Source organism: Lissotriton vulgaris, chromosome 2_1 (assembly GCF_964263255.1).
Source record: "Lissotriton vulgaris chromosome 2_1, aLisVul1.2, whole genome shotgun sequence".
NCBI classification, from domain to species: domain Eukaryota; kingdom Metazoa; phylum Chordata; class Amphibia; order Caudata; family Salamandridae; genus Lissotriton; species Lissotriton vulgaris.
In genome coordinates, this window is record NC_141687.1 from 1,823,127,019 (window position 1) to 1,823,143,293 (window position 16,275).

Sequence of the window (16,275 nt, forward strand, 5' to 3'; positions counted from 1 at the left end):
GAATTTTATAACCATGCATGGCAAGAAAGCAAGCTATACATACCAAAGCAAAGAGGATGAGGGGATCCCCAAGCACCAACTTATATAAAGCCACTGAAAGAGCTCATAATGGAGAAGCTTTACATCCTGCATCCTTTATCCTCCAGCTTGCAGAATACTGAATCCTGTTTTATGTGAAGCCGTTTAGAATCCAGGCATAGTCTCTTCAAGAAAGGGGAGCGAGAAGAGAGGATTAAGGAGCAGTATCCTGCTCGCAACATGGGCCAGAAGACTGTCGTACCAGGCCATGGAAATTCTTTCCATTCCTAGAGTACAGAAGGACATGGATGGTGTTCCACTAACTGCCAAGGCACTAGGCTAAGTTGATGGAGGATGTAGATGACTCTTTGGCCCCTTAGTAGATTTACAACTACGTATTCTCGTGACTAAGATTCCACAGACAGAGTAGTCTTTTAAGCATGCAACACACTGTGCAAATATTTGGATAAAGAGGTTAGGAGTTATCTAAGAGCAGAATGCCTCTGTTCTCCTCTGGATAGCAAAGTGGTGTTTACTCAAACAGATACAGAGCAACCCTCGTCAATGATCCAAGACGGGAACTGTCGATTGCTTGAAGTTGTTTCAGGACAAGACATCAAAGTTCTTACTACTAAAATTCTAGCTATGGCCAAGGGAAGTCTTCTTGGTGTTCCACCTCCACTAATTTCGGGTTTGGAGTTAGAGGGCAATCTGCTTTTGTGAGTTAACTTGGTAGACAACAAAGACACCAGGAGAACAAAGTTGCCAATGCAGACCGAGGCCACAAGTGAGTGAGTGATATTTACCAAAAAGAACACACTATCTCAGACACCATTAACTGAAATGGAACGTCAGACCAACCACAAATCTTAACTAGGTTATCAAAGAGGCCCACGATAAAGCAGATACACAGCCAAAACCACAATGGCGTCCTACACGTTGGAGCACATCTCAACCACGACCAGAAGCGATATGATCACATAACTCCCATCCTGATAGGACTCCATTGGCTCCCCTTGCCAGCCCACACCATCATCGAAACCAGCTGCATCATTTACAAAGCGATCATGACCATTTGTCCCGCTTATCTTGGGGACAAGCTCGCCATCTCTGCTGGCTCTTAGTACACCCATAGCCAGAACACCATCATACTGCAGAATGGTAAAACAGAAAAAACAAGACAGAAGGTTTTTTCCATCTATGCAGATCTGTAACAACTTACCAAATCCATAAGAACCTTCAAAGGTGCTCCAAGTTAGGAAAGAGTTAAAGACACACTTCTTTAAAGTACGCTAAATCACTATTAAGTAACAATCCAATAACCAGCTACCACTCCATTCACTCTTAGACTATATACTTGCTTTTGACTCTATACAGTGCTCCATGCAATTATAGCTATACTTCATACATACATACAACACAATGTGCTTGTTCAGCTGTTGGCTGCACCTGCCACACCCATTTTGCACTGGTTTTTCTGCAGGGGACCCAGTTCAATTTAGACTTACCTATATACAGCCCACTCCAGAACTTTTTAACTAATTTATGTGCAGATCACGCCTCCTCGCCACTTGTAGCCTATCAGTTAACCTAATTTCAATATTTTCTCAAATTGTGATCTCTACTTACCCTTGTGTAGCCGACTCCTTCTGGCTCGCAGAGTCTGGTCAGCTTCCTCGTCTCGCAGGAGCTGTTGAAGGACTGGCTGCGTCTCATCCACAGTGATCTCTCCAGCAGCCAGAGCCCTGCAGTGCAGCACCACAGACACATCGTGATGATAAAAGCTGAAGTAGTGGCACACTCGACTGGCTTCGTGGACACAGCTCTCATCCAGGAGACGGCCAATCAATTGATTAAGTGACTGCACCTCAGTGCCCCCCAGGCTTGATTGTGCCTCGATAGATGATGGCACATATTCTGGCCGCAGGCACTCTACAGTATTCAGCATTGTGAGTTTTGAGAATGAAAATTCCTTTGCCAACTGGTCGAAGGACAGGTCTGCACCGATAGATATTTGCCGGGCAAACCTACCCTGGATCCACTCATTATTTGTGATGAGTGTTTGTTGAGCGATGCGGCACAGCCATATCTCCCGCTCTAGTCCTTCCAAAGCCACCAGCGGTATTGGCTCTTCCTTTGCCAGCCAATGTCCAGCCATGGATAGTAGCAGATGCTTCTCGGATATGACCTCCATACCCTCATCTGCTCGACCACCTTCAGTAGGTAAAAGCATGGCTTCAGCATAGCCAGAGAAGAATGACGAGGCTGCTCTGCTTGAGATGCAATGGCTGCTGAAGCTCTCATGACATTTCTTCCAGAAGTTAATCCTGGCCTTTTTCCTGTTCCACTGGCCTGTGGTCTGCAAGGACTTGTGGTCTTGGTTCAACTGCCATAAGATAAAACATAAAATTACCACAAGTGATTTGCGATGCATACAGGAGAGTCTGGGAGCACTGAAGGGAGGGATAAATAATGAGGGGAGAGCAGGTACTGACGAGAGAGAAAGGCTGGGAAACTTGTACAGCAGAGTAAAAGTGGAGTGAGAAAGAGTCAGGGTTATCAGCTAAACAAGGTATTTCTGTGGGAAGGAATATGACCTTGTCATGAAGCAGCCACATACACAATCACATTGTAGTACTTTACTGTAATCAGATAAATTGTTGCTAATCATGGAGAGAGCCATTAACGAGACACTGGAGTTTACCCCTGATTTAATTTTTCACTGCCTCGGGCAGTTGACTTAAGAAACCCTTACTTCTCAAGCTGGTTCAGGTTTTTTTCTGCAACAGCTTATGCAAGTGTTAAATGGGGGAACTGCTGTGGCTAAAGATTCTTTATGAAAAACATTTCTAACGGTAACTGATCACTACATTCAGCCTTAAATGAGCTTCAGCTTTTTACATGAGTGAAAGGAGTAAGACTTGTGATTTGCATGAGTGTTTTCTTTTCAAAATATTTTTTTGCACTTTATATTGTGGGATCATATACACATAACACTATAATAAACCTCCAAATATTGGGATCAAAAACAAAACAAAACAGATACAAACATAAAAATAGTTATCAGTGAGGGCATGGTCTTCAGATTCGTGACCATGGCATAATGTCAGAAACCAGGAAGAACTCCGCAGAAACATTTAATTCTTTTAACTGTAATAATTTATACAAAAATGTTTTTCCATCGTAAAATTACTTTTAGAAAGCAGGAAATGAATAAACAAACATTCTATACTGCTGATCAGGGAATAAATAGAAAACTGCTGCTTTACATTTTATTTTTAAAGCGAGTGAGGTTTTCTTGCATCAGGTAGTTGATTCAGAGGAGGCATTTTGCTTAAGGTTGTTTTCAGCTTTGTCAGACCAGAACCTAGAGAAACCCTCATATTATACAAGTTTTTCTTCAACAAAGACAATATTTCCCCTTCTGGATTTTAATAACTGTCCATTTATTGCCAGCCTTTCTCATCTACGTGCTTTGCCTTTGGCGAAGCGGACGGGCCTGAGCACCTTCTCGCACCAATTGCAGTGCTTACCAAGGCCTAACGGCCTGACCTTTCCTTGTTACTACCCTACCTGGAAATTTTTAATGCTCAACTTATTTACCAAATTAGTGGAATCTGGGACTTAACAGAGAGATATTGTTTGTGATTCATACGTATTGTGGATATTATTGAAGGAAATCTCCTTGGTCTATTCAATACAACATCTTGACGCATTGATCGGGTTGAGTTCTCATCCAAGATCATTATTTCCGTGAAGAAGTCAATTGTTCTAGACAAAACACATTGGCTGTCTTCGTTTAATATGCATGATGCTTTTTAACATGAGAAAAGAAAATAAAGACAAAAACAGCACAACGTTTACTTGTTTGATTGGGGAGTTCTCTCCCCTTATCTCTTTTGGGTTACCGATGTGGTGCACCTCTACGGTCTATATTTGAGAAAACCTCATGTTATACACAATGTTTTGTTTTTCCCCTCCAAAGACAAGATTTCCCCTGGATTTTTTGAACTGTCTGTTTATTGCCAGCCTTTTTGAGCTGTGAAACTGTATGATAGTGCTTTTCTTAGAGTAAAAAAGTAAATAAAAAGCAGAGGTTCGCCGTCTCCTCTCAGAGGTATTGTGTGCTGTCAAACACTGCTCCCAAAGTCATGGCAAAATATCAGATGTGGAAAGGCACTCCAAGGGCCTATATTGCCTATCACAAGACTATGATGTTATAGTGTAAAGGCATTATTTGAAATGGAGGCATGGTGTCACTTGGGAGAGCTGCACTACACTCGAGAATATCCACCTCTAACCCCTCTTCCAACAGCAAACCATTCAGTTCTGAGACTGCACAAAACATGCAAATATTAGGAAAACAGTCATAATCAAATCTGCACCCAGATAAATAACACAGATTTTAAAAGCTCTGCCAGAAGATGAACAGTTTTTCAATGTTTATGTGGCATTTACTAAAAATGTTAAATAATATTTTCTTAAAATTTCGGCCCTGTTCTCCCTGTCTTTCCCTCTGTGTGTGTGTGTCTCTCTCTCAATCTATCCTCAGTGCTCCCTGCTACACCCTGCAATTTATCATATTACTCTCATTTGTACCCCGATCACCACAGATTGTGGTTAAATCATACTGAGCCTTTAATAATAATGGCCCGAGCCACTGGGAATAATGTAAAACAGTGATTATACCAAACCCCATTTCATACTCCTCGATGGTGATACTGACCGTGCGTAGCCACTGATGACTAGAAATACTGAGAACTACTGAGCCACTTACAGAACAGAAACACTGATCCCAATAAGCCCCTGAAATTAATGAGCCAAAGATAAAAGAGTTTCTAATGACAATAAAGCCAGTGAAAATTGGGAACTTCAGAGATGAATCTGGTGGTAATACAGAGTAGCAATAGTAGTAGTAGAATACTTTATTTCGGTTACCATGAACCATCAGAGTGTACCCACAGTAATACAGTAAAATCTGTCTAAAAAATAATCAGTTAATAAATAAGTTTGCACATGCTCAATGCGGTGTAAAATCTTTTTCTCTATCTGTCTAACTATAAAAACTCAACAAATACATATTTGATACAAAATTGACTGAAAGACTGGGTACAAATAATTAGTTGTCAGGGGATTAAACCTTCAATCAGAATAAAAAACATTATACATATGCAAATATATAAACCAAAAAGTATGATAGTAAAAAATGAGTTTGCAACATATTTCAACATGCTATCTCCTTTAGAATTTTGCTGTGCCTATGCCAAACAGCTCGCAAAAATGTGTTGAGAGCAAAAACAATAGCCGGGGTTAGGTCACTTTTTAATTTCTATGGGCCACTAGATTCTTTGACAAACACAAGGACCGACATATTGTACAAATGCACTTATGATGAGACCAAAAAACACAATATGTGCGTCTCGGTGTCTTTGTACAAAGCACAAGCAGATCAAAGGCTTGTGACCAGGTCCTTGTTCCATTTATCCGTAAAGGATCTCAATGGAAAAATGCTTAGGCGAAAGCGAAAATATAAGCTTGTTGCTAGGGGAAGAGATATAAAATCCAAAAAAGTTTCAAAACAAGGGACCAATTTGAAATGAAGATACATGTTAGTCAATTATCCATTTCCTATGTAACCTTCATGTATCTGTGTCCAATGGCATGTTTTTAAATTGAGAATATCAGCTCGGGATGTAGGATTTGGTATATCCCATAACCTGGTAAGGCACAGCTTCTAGAACGAATGTGAAATAAATGTGCCCCCACTAAGTTAAGCAAATCTTTCAGAACATCTCTGTAATCACTTAAATCCGGTGTAGACCAGGCTGAACATTAGCGGTTTAAGCACTGCCTGATCTTTTATTCTCTTTAGTCCCAAGATGCGTTCAGTTATTTCATCCTGGTTGCTATGTCGAACTTGAGCAAATTGTTTAGTATGAAGTCTAGTTGTAAGCTGGATAAGGTTAGTGGGGAAACCCATGGATGACACAAACCGCCATAAATTATTTTGTGGAATAAGATCAAAGGGAATGCATGACGTTACAACGCATACATTCACAACTCATACCATCACAACGCAACTTTTACAACGCAGAATCCATAACAACGCATGCCATTACAACGCAGATGCTATTACAACGCATGCCATTACAACATAAGTATAGGTAAGTATATAATTTTATTAATATTAATGTAATTTTATTTTAATTACACATTTTTAAAATAATTTATTTAAATTAATTTTAATAAAATTTTATTTACTATTCTAAATCCAGGGGGGTGTAAAAGTAGGGTAAGTGTTGGATAGTGTAGGGGTTAAAATTACTGTTCTAACTCCAGGGGGGTGTAAAAGTAAGGTAAGTGTTGGATAGTGTACGGGTAAAAAATTACTATTCTAACTCTAGGGGGGTGTAATAGTAGGGTAATTGTTGGATAGTGTAGGGGTTAAAATTACAATTCTAACTCCAGGGGGGTGTAATAGTAGGGTAATTGTTGGATAGTGTAGGGGTTAAAATTACTATTCTAACTCCAGGGGGGTGTAATAGTAGGGTAAGTGCTGGATAGTGTAGGGGTAAAAGTTACTATTCTAACTCAAGGGGGGTGTAATAGTAGGGTAATTGTTGGATAGTGTAGGGGTTAAAATTACTATTCTAACTGCAGGGGGGTGTAATAGAAGGGTAAGTGTTGGATAGTGTAGGGGTAAAAATTACTATTCTAACTCCAGGGGGTTTAATTAAAATACATTTAATTTTAATTATTTAATTTAAATAAAATTAAATTAAAATATTCGAATTTATTATAATAAATTAAATTATAATTATTAAAAGAAAATTAATTTAAAAATAAATTAATATTATTTTAATTAAATACTTACCCATACTTACGTTGTATGTAATGGCAAGCGTTGTAATAGCATCGGCATTGTAATGGCATGTGTTGTAATGGCATGCGTTGTAATGGATCTTGCGTAGTAAAAGTTGCGTTGTGATGGTAGTGCTTTGTAAAAGTTGCGTTGTGATGGTTGTTTCCCGATCAAAGGCGACCCTGAGATTTACAAAGGCCACATATAGCCTTTGTTTGAGAATTATGACATACTTCCAGTGGGGGGTCAGAATATCATTAGATTCAATCCAATTTATCAATTGTCCAGCACTTGTCGATCGATAAAACTAATCGGCCTGTTGTGTGCCGATTTAGATACTGTATATAGATTTCCCGATTCATACCCTTGTATAGGTAAAATTCACATTGCCCTTATTTAGGCATAGAAATCCAGCCCTTATTTAGGCACTGCTCATGCTAACCAAATACAGGCATGGTCAAATACATCCGTTCTTCTTCGTCATAACGAGTTCTTGGAAAACTAGACTCTTAAGCCTTTAGGTCTTCCCCTTGCCTGGATATTGATTTCTCCAAGAACTCATTTATTATGCATGAACATCTAATCCTTAAAAATTAATGAACACAGCAGCAGACCACGGTCAAGCACCTACACTCTCTTAGTTTCAAAGGTTGGTGATGTGTGCAACAACTTCCGACAACAGCTGCTGAAAGATGCCTATTTACAATTAGAAAAAAACCAAAGGAAGGTGCACTACATTGAAGTCAAGACAAAAAAGGTACTTTAAAGATTCTTCTTTTATTGAGTTTCTTTGAGAAGAGAACTGGCACACAGCCAATGCGTTTCGTTCCCCAGTGCCACGGAACCTTCGTCAGGGCTTAAAATAATATCAAGTTGCCATAATTAGAACGGTAAAAGATTCCATAATATTATGTAGAAGAAAAGATGAACGGTCAGTACTCCAGTTCTAAATAGATAATACAAGTCGATAGTCCCGCACAAGAAAATTCCGCTCTGCAGGATAAAATGAACGAAAGTACTGCAGACACGTATACCTGTGAATAGGTGGCGAACAAGACTGGCTTATATTGCGCCGATAGGTGGAATCCCAGGGACGTGCCAGGTGGTAACCACGCTGGAGCTGGAACCAGACCCAAGGTAAAACAGCACAACTGTTAAAGTGTTCCCCAATTAAAAGTCGTACGGCTCCTAATATGCGTATAAGTATACCGCTCAATCTTGTAGCGTTGAGTCCCAAAAAGTGGCGTATTCAGCCTCCCATCGAGAATGAATCCGGACTTCCTTAATAAGAAGATAAACAGCATGGTCGCTTGTGTATTCGGCGGTCAAACGAATCCTTAGGGGTTCATTCATGACATTCATATGCCCGACTTGTACGTCAATACAGGCCTTCCTAAACACATCCAAGGTATAAATATACCTTCACTTGCTATGGCAAGGTATGGTGCGGTTCGGCTACCTACTTGCATGATGCGGCTCGCCACAGCAAGTCCCGAAGTAAGTCAACTCCCTAACTGACGCACTGACCAGACGCTGTCATCCTCCTCGCCAAGAATCCAGCTACAGTGTTTCTGATTCCCCTTGCGGGGTGTTAGAGATCGAGTCCCGGGAAAGATACCAACCTCTCTCATTCTAAGGTATGGAGCCGATTAGAACCTAGAGAAACTTTTGGCAACTCTTGGCACAACCAAACTAAACTAAACTATAGCTAAAACAGCACCTACTTCTTCCCTCGTACTACACTTAGGTTAGGTACACTGGGGTACGATTATTTTAGAAGCACCAGTACAGTATTTTAGCCTGTGTTATTTATGTATGTATTTTTATATATGTCATAGCTACAGACCACGCTATAGCAGTATTATTTTATATTACTGCTAATGCTGTATGTATTATACTTCGCATTCTGTCTTACGATTGTAGCAGGTCATATCTCTTGCATGAGAAAAAAGACTGTTCAATGAAATCTTTTATTGAAACGCCTGTCTCTCTATTTCTGTACAACTCTGTAGAAACGAAGCATGCAAGATTGACGGAGTGAAACTGTAATCTATTGTTTCCACGACTCTGAACATATTGTTCCGACTCTAAGGGAAACAAAGTTGTCATGTTTATGCGGTTGTCAGAAACGAATCCCTTCTTGTTCATTCGAGAAAGTTTCTAGTGACCTCTGAGTTAGCTGACACACTTAAGTAATTAAGTTTAATGTACTCAGAGAAATACTGACCTCAGTCCTATGTCAAATCTATAATGTATATTATTCCAATGCGAAGAGCCTATCAGGGATATAGGAACTACACTCAATGGCGCCCAACGGTTTGGTATGATACTAATTTAACGCGAGATACTGAAGTAACTCAGTCTTGCTTTTCTCAGAGACCCTCTACTTATAATACTCCATAAGACGCCTGGAGTGGGTAGGGATAATATCTGCCATAGCTGAGTAGGACGAAAAATCCTATGTATTAGCTTTTTGGTTTGTTCAACTTTGAAGGATACAGTGTTCCAAAATATTTTGCACCTTATCTTTGTTCCCTTGAAACTTGGTCTGCAATTTTCATTTCACAATGTCCGAAGACAACAACACCGAAGCCAGTGGTGCTACAGGCGACAACGCCGTACCAGGTTTCCAAGAAACCGACGAGAATGTTATACTCATTCCTCCAAATTTAAGGAGAGCCGTCACTCTAAAACTTATAAAACATGGCCTAATATCAAGAGGTGGTAGAGCAGTTTTTGTGATAGAGGCACATGAATACCACCAGACAGAGATATTCTATTCATGGATAGTATTCCCTGAATCAAATCCAGTAACATATATGTTTCACTTCTACAAAGAAGATCATTCACCAGAGGAATACATTCTTTTCGAGGATACTAAAATTCCACGCACATACCAGGAGCATGAGCTCTGGTTTAAAGGCGCCCTAAAACATTTTAAGCACATTACCAGGCTCTGTCCACTAGGTAGACCAGGAGCAAAATGGCCGGTTTTAGCCGGATATACACCTGACCCTGACATTGAAGCAATGTCGGACGATTAATTACTTAGTAACATACAAAGATTAATAGAATTATACAGTTAAACCACAACTGTCTGAAAGTCCTGAAATGGTCTTTTCTAAAAACACTCCTACATCTTCTAAAAAGAAGTGGGAAAATAGCAAACAACCTTCCAAAGAGAAGCGTTCTAATTCCCGAGGTAGGTCTCCGCCAAAGGAGCCCTCTGAGAGGAGGTACAACCTCAGGAATAGGGATAATTTGAGGAAACCTGACAGGTATCAAGATACTGATACACATTCCTCTCGTACCTTTCAGATATCGTCACAGACATACGAAAGAAGAGGACGGTTAGAGAACAAGGAAGAACGCGTGAAGGCCAAAGACTATCAACATGTTCAGAAAAGCAAACCAAAACCTCAATACACCAAAAAGAGGGTAGCTGGTCTAAAAATCAGACATGCCGAGGTTCTCGAGGACACAACTCAAGAGTGGAGAATGGGCTCAGACAACCCTGGACAGCGCAGCAGAAGTAAAAATAGCTCGCCAGAACCTGAAGGGACATTAGGAGACAGTGGATTTGAATGAAGACATTGAAGTTGAAACTGAGGATACCAGGGTTAGTTCTTCACAAAGGTTATATGAAATAACACTCCGGATGGAGGGAGACATACCAAGAAAAGTGAAAGCACTATTTTGGGAGCGACTCTCTAGGGGCTATGATATACTTCTAGCAGAACAAGATTGGCCACGAGAATTTGTCAGAGAGTGCCCACATGGTGAAGACATCATTATGCCAGCCTTCTCTAACCATATTCCAGTACATTTAAAATATACTTATACCAGGAAATGGGCAGTTGCCCAAGCCCCAGCATTATACAAAAATCATGATGTAAGATGGGATGAGGACTCTCCTCACCACAAAATCCAGTTATAAAATCAACCAACTGCACAAAGGCAGTATCCAATTAAGCAAAAAGCTAAGAAACAGGTCAGGGAGATTTTAGATCAACTAGAATACCATGGGGTGATTGAAACATGTACCTCATCAATGAACAATCCTTTGTTTCCTGTCTCCAAACCAGATAATACATATCGTCTAGTTTTGGAATACAGACACTTAAACTCTTGTTGCAAAACATTTGCAGTGCAAAATGCACACAGTACAGCATTAATGAATAACATTGTGGATGTGTGCTCAGTTGGAAAGTGCCTTGCAGAAAAAGTGGACAGACAGACAGACAGACAGACAGACAGACACTCTCTCTTTTTGTAGATGATAGATTATAACACAAAGACATTCCTACAGCAGTTACACATGAAGTTACACAGGCAGCCACAGCAGCGCAATCAAATAAAAAGTACCTCTTCAATCACTAATGTGTCCATTGGTAGGTCACCCAATGCTGCCACCTTCTTGGCCAGAGAGAAGTTCCCTTGCTTCTGCAGCTGCGCTAAGATAGAGGCACATTCCTCGCGCAGCCTCTCTGTGCTGTAATCAGACAGGACAGAGCGGTTGATAGAGATGGATGTATCCTCGAGGATATGGCTCAGGGTGCACAGCCTTCGCACATCCAGTCCTGTGAGAGAGATAGGACAAAATGAAGAGCTCTAGCAATGGGACAAGAGAACTGACCAAGAAACATGTTCATAGAGATGCTGTAGAGAGGGCCAAAAGAAGAGAAACTTTAGTAATTTGATGGAAAGACTGGCTATGCATGAAGCTAGAGACAGAACCAAGAGAAAGGGCAAGAAAGACAGGAGACATGGCTAAAAGCACTGGGTACACTAGCACTGACCAACAGTCCATAACAAGGAAAGTTATGGATTTAAACCATGGTGAAGGTGAGACGACCAAGAGGAAGCACAGTATGGGCTGTTCAAGCTACAGTTTGCCGTCAGTACATCTGTGTTTGCTAGAATGTGAATATACTTAGTAGCAAATAAGCCACTCCCTTGCAAATCTCACAGCTTAACCAAAATGGAAACATCTGAAAAAGTAGACAAAATCATCACTGATGACCAAAAACAGCCTCCATTCCCTACTTTCCACACATAAGAATGATGGAGTGTCAGAGATTTGAGTGTCAAAAATGTCTGTATTGGGAAAGACTCTTACCATTGGATATCAGAATAGTGTCTAGATCTGAAAAAAGCTTCATCAGATTCCCAAACTCATATTGTGTCATGCACTGCAGCATCATCAGCTCCAGAAGAAACAGTGCCCGGGCCTCCAGCCATGCCACAGGAAGCAGGGTGTCCTCTTTCACGTCTGCCACCCTCAGCTGAGAAAAGGAGACAAACATTCTTTGATAAACCAGTGATACAGCAGGGGAACAGAGGCAGGAGAGAAGAAGTGCAGCACTTGAGGGGCTAGGGAGGGGGTTGGGTTCTGGAAATATATGGAGCACTTTGCAAAAAAAGAGGTGATCTGGGACAGAAGGTACAAGTACTAGAATAATGTGGGGTGATGCAGGTCAGATATTAGATGTTTTCTTACAGCCTTAGTTGTGGGATACCTTTATAGAAGGGGGTACTATATATCCAAAGTTTGAGGATTCCATGGAAAAGCAGGTGAAGTTGCATGATTTAACTGAGAACCATCAGTGCTGTGAGCAGTGCAATGTTTAACAAGACCAGAAACACGCTAAACCTGGGCTTGCCACATACTAACATTTTTGGTGTCCAACCCGGAGGAGAAACATTGCCAATCTCTAAATAATTCCCTGCTATCTACATGTTGGCATGCCTTCACCAAACTGCTTTTCATGACAAGGTCTTGTGCCATTCTACCCACATTTTCACGTCAATTCATAGACCAGCCTGGGACATTAAGTACATTTTCCTTCGTATGTCTGCAATTCATTGAAACACGTTACTTCATAGTTACTGAAAAGACCTTTTCTTGGGCTCAGTTGCCAGTTTCCACTTGTGTCTTACGGGCACCAATACTAATGGACAATAAATGTGTAACTGTTGTCTTCCCATAGGGACTCAATTCTCAAGGGGCAGTAATGTAAAGCTACCAGGCCTTATTTTAGGGCTGAGATTCTTAACACCTGGGTATGCAACACCTACTTGAGGGGTTTGCAATTCTTTAGAAAAATAAATAATATTATAAATATACACACCTGAAAAAAAGCTAAATGTAATATTTTAAATTGTAAAATGCTCTGTAAATATCAAGATTTGAAATTGGGGACTAAAGTCATTTGGTATCTTAGCTTGATTTCTGGAAGCAGCACAAGTACAGCAAACGCAATCTGTCATGTACAATAGATTTCCTTAACAGACATGGTATGGGCCAACAAAAAGAGAACATGCATTAGGAGGAAAGAAGATAACATGATGTCAGAGTCTATCACAATGTTTCGCCTTATAGAAATAAAACCACATTTTAAAAATCAGCAGCATTTACATTAAAAAAAATCTTCTAATTTTTTTAAATATTTGAGAATTACATAAAACTTTTCAGAATTTGTGTATTTCTTTAGTGTGTACTTTTGTTCTGTATTTTTATGGGTTGTTTTAAGGTTCAAACTGTAGAAATTGCTTTGGCTGGGTACCCCTGTCTACCAGTAGGGAGTCATCGGGGTCCACAGACGTACAAAGGCTCAGAAACGCTTTCGTAAGATATGATGGGGGTTAGGAATTGAGATACAGGGTACCATTGTAGGTATCCCTCAATAAATTCAATGTCCAGTAAGAGGTATAGCTCCAAAGGTTAACAGGACTTTTACTTACAAACAACACAGTACAAATTTAAAGCACGTTTAGTGTACTCCCGGATTGTTAAGTTCACAGGTCAGGCAAGAGAAAAAGTTAACCATACATTATTTTTTATCAAAACCAGTTGCCTATAAGGATATTTTCTGAGACTAAGATCCAAGTAGAAAGAAAGTTAGATTGGGTTGGGAGCCCTACCCTCTCCCCTACACTTCTGGTAATAAAACGTTACATGGAACGGTAAACCAGACTTATCACATACACTACTTATTGCTGGCACATTCTATTCCAAGCCCTCTAGTTCCTTACACAGAAAGGTGCTGTAGATTTTAGGGCTGGTTCAAAAGAATCAGAAGGTGTCGTAAAAAATGTTTTTGTTTGATGAATGGTAAGACTCAATGGGAGACTCCCTTCAAACGACGTGCGGTAGAAAATCTGAGGACAGGAGCTTCTGAGGAGAAGGTTCTAGAGGGTGCTTGAGCCTGATTGGCCGCAGTTTGGACTAACATAATGACTCTGATGTGTTACAAATGAGTTTTTCTCTTTATATTGCATTCCTACGGAGGAACCATTGTGAGGTTTTACAGTGTGTATTATCTCTATTTTATTATGTACTATGTTATTACATATATATATATGTTAGCATTATTGCTATCTTTATGTACCGTGGGACTCCCACTTCGACGACAGGGATTATTCAAGCATGTGAATCTATGAAAGACACCCCTAATACTGGAGAATTGAACTTTCCAAAGTACTGACAAAAAGTAAAAGGTCAGTCTCACCTTATCCTAACATCATACACACATGATTCATAATGACAAAAATAATTATTTGCCCAATCAAGGAAGGGGAACGTTTGCAGGTGGTACTAAAAGGAAAAGGGACTGAGACATGGTTATATGGTTGATTCCAAACCTTGAATGATGACTTCAAGCTAGGGTTCGAAGCAGTTTAAGTAATAAACTTTATAATCTCAAACAGAAGCAGTCTCCCAGATGTTTACCAGCAGATCAGCCAGTCTATTTATAAATAGACAAAGAAAGTTTAAGCCACAAAACATATGTTGCAGTGACTGCTGAGATTTCTACATAGTATTATTCAGTCTCCAGCATGAACAAATAACAGTTCAGCGTAATCCTAAAATCTGTCCTCTTACAGTGTATGTTAACTAATGATGAGTTATGTTTTTCATAGTGCCTTGCAGTTAAAAGGCGACTGATTTCTGGTAGTTTAATAATTTGTCATGTCTTATTGAATACTGGTTCAGTTTTATAGGTGTACTCCATAAAATCAAAAGACAGAATAACTACTTTTCGGTAAATAGCTGTCATTCATTCAAATGCAGTAGAGGGCAATGGTTTCCAGTAATGATTACATGGGGGTCCTCAGACGTCAAATGGTTAAGAACCACTGAACTAGACTCAATTAGTGTGAAGCTAAAGAACACCTAGCCTCAATGCAAATCATTGTGTCTGAATTCCGACAACAAAATTTATGTTTTGCTTCCCCCAGACACTGCATCGCTTCCTGGCTCCCCATTCATGTTCACAGAGAAATATGAATTTACTCATGATCTTACAAAGACATACTTAATCTATTTGACTTCTTTTGTACAACATCATGGATCTTAAGTAGAAGAGTTGAGAGAACAAAAATGGGTGGGTGGTGTTAGAGCCACTCTTTGTGGAATCACGGACATAAATGGGAGTCTCTGGGGATTATCTTACTGCGAACATGGTGCGGTATTTCATATAAGTGCTGTAGCAACAAACGATGGACGGAATGCTGAACAACTCAAACATTAACCCACAGTTACAGATCTGGGTTGAATCCATTGTTTCTCTGTGACCGGGGCTGAATGTTTGATTTGTTCAGCATTCCGTCCATCATGGGTTCTTTTTGCTTTTGTCGCCCCAAGTGGGAAGGCTATGCCCAGGCGTAGGTCCCGTGCTCACTGTACCATTGGATTCAAGCTAGCATGGTCTTTGAGAGGTGATATCCTCGAAACCGATCCCAGGATGCTGGTTTTCGGTCCAGGGAGGAACTGGCCTGGCAATTCGGGCTGGACTGTTTCCATGGGGAGCAGGGTCAAGACTGATCTGCATATTGCTGGGTACAAACTGGGATGGGGTGGTGAGCAAAAAAACGATGGATTAAACCCAGAGCTATGAATAGAAGATGACAAATGAACATTAACCGCACTCATCCATTGCCTTCAAAAAGGTTGATAATATGGATAGACATGAAATCCCATTTGGGGGGGGGGGGGGTCAGTGAATCCTGCGTAGTTTAGGCATTAATGAATATCAATGGGCGAATTCTTGGCCAGGATGAGTCGCCTTTAATGAAGAAGGCACTTCTCACTGTAATTGTGTCAATTATTTAATATGGTTTAAAATAACACATCTCTCAGACAAGAGGATCAATCCCAATCATTTTTCTATAGAGAAGCCACCTTTATTTCTTAGTATCTGCACTGTGTACAAATAGGACAGCTATGAAACTTTCACACCTTAGGTTGATAGAGCCCGGAAGAGAAGGGTGGCTTCCCCAACTTTCTTGCATCCGTACCACACAGTAACATCACTAGATGGTTACAACACTTCTTAGCTACTAATTAATGAGTATTGAAACTTCTTGCATAGATATTGTCAAGGAAGATTATT

At 40.2% G+C, this 16,275-nt stretch overlaps 1 protein-coding gene across 2 annotated transcripts in view; it reads right to left on the reverse strand.

Moving 5' to 3' along the window:
- The window catches only part of SPG11 (SPG11 vesicle trafficking associated, spatacsin), a 639,585-nt gene that overhangs the window by 204,850 nt on the left and 418,460 nt on the right, over window positions 1-16,275 (reverse strand). For both annotated transcript variants that reach the window (XM_086957913.1, XM_086957912.1), the window contains exons 29-31: window positions 12,000-12,165; window positions 11,246-11,460; window positions 1,648-2,404 (exon numbers count right to left, since the gene is read on the reverse strand). In XM_086957913.1, coding sequence (XP_086814039.1) covers window positions 1,648-2,404; window positions 11,246-11,460; window positions 12,000-12,165 — 1,138 coding nt within the window. The remainder of the gene's footprint in view (window positions 1-1,647; window positions 2,405-11,245; window positions 11,461-11,999; window positions 12,166-16,275) is intronic.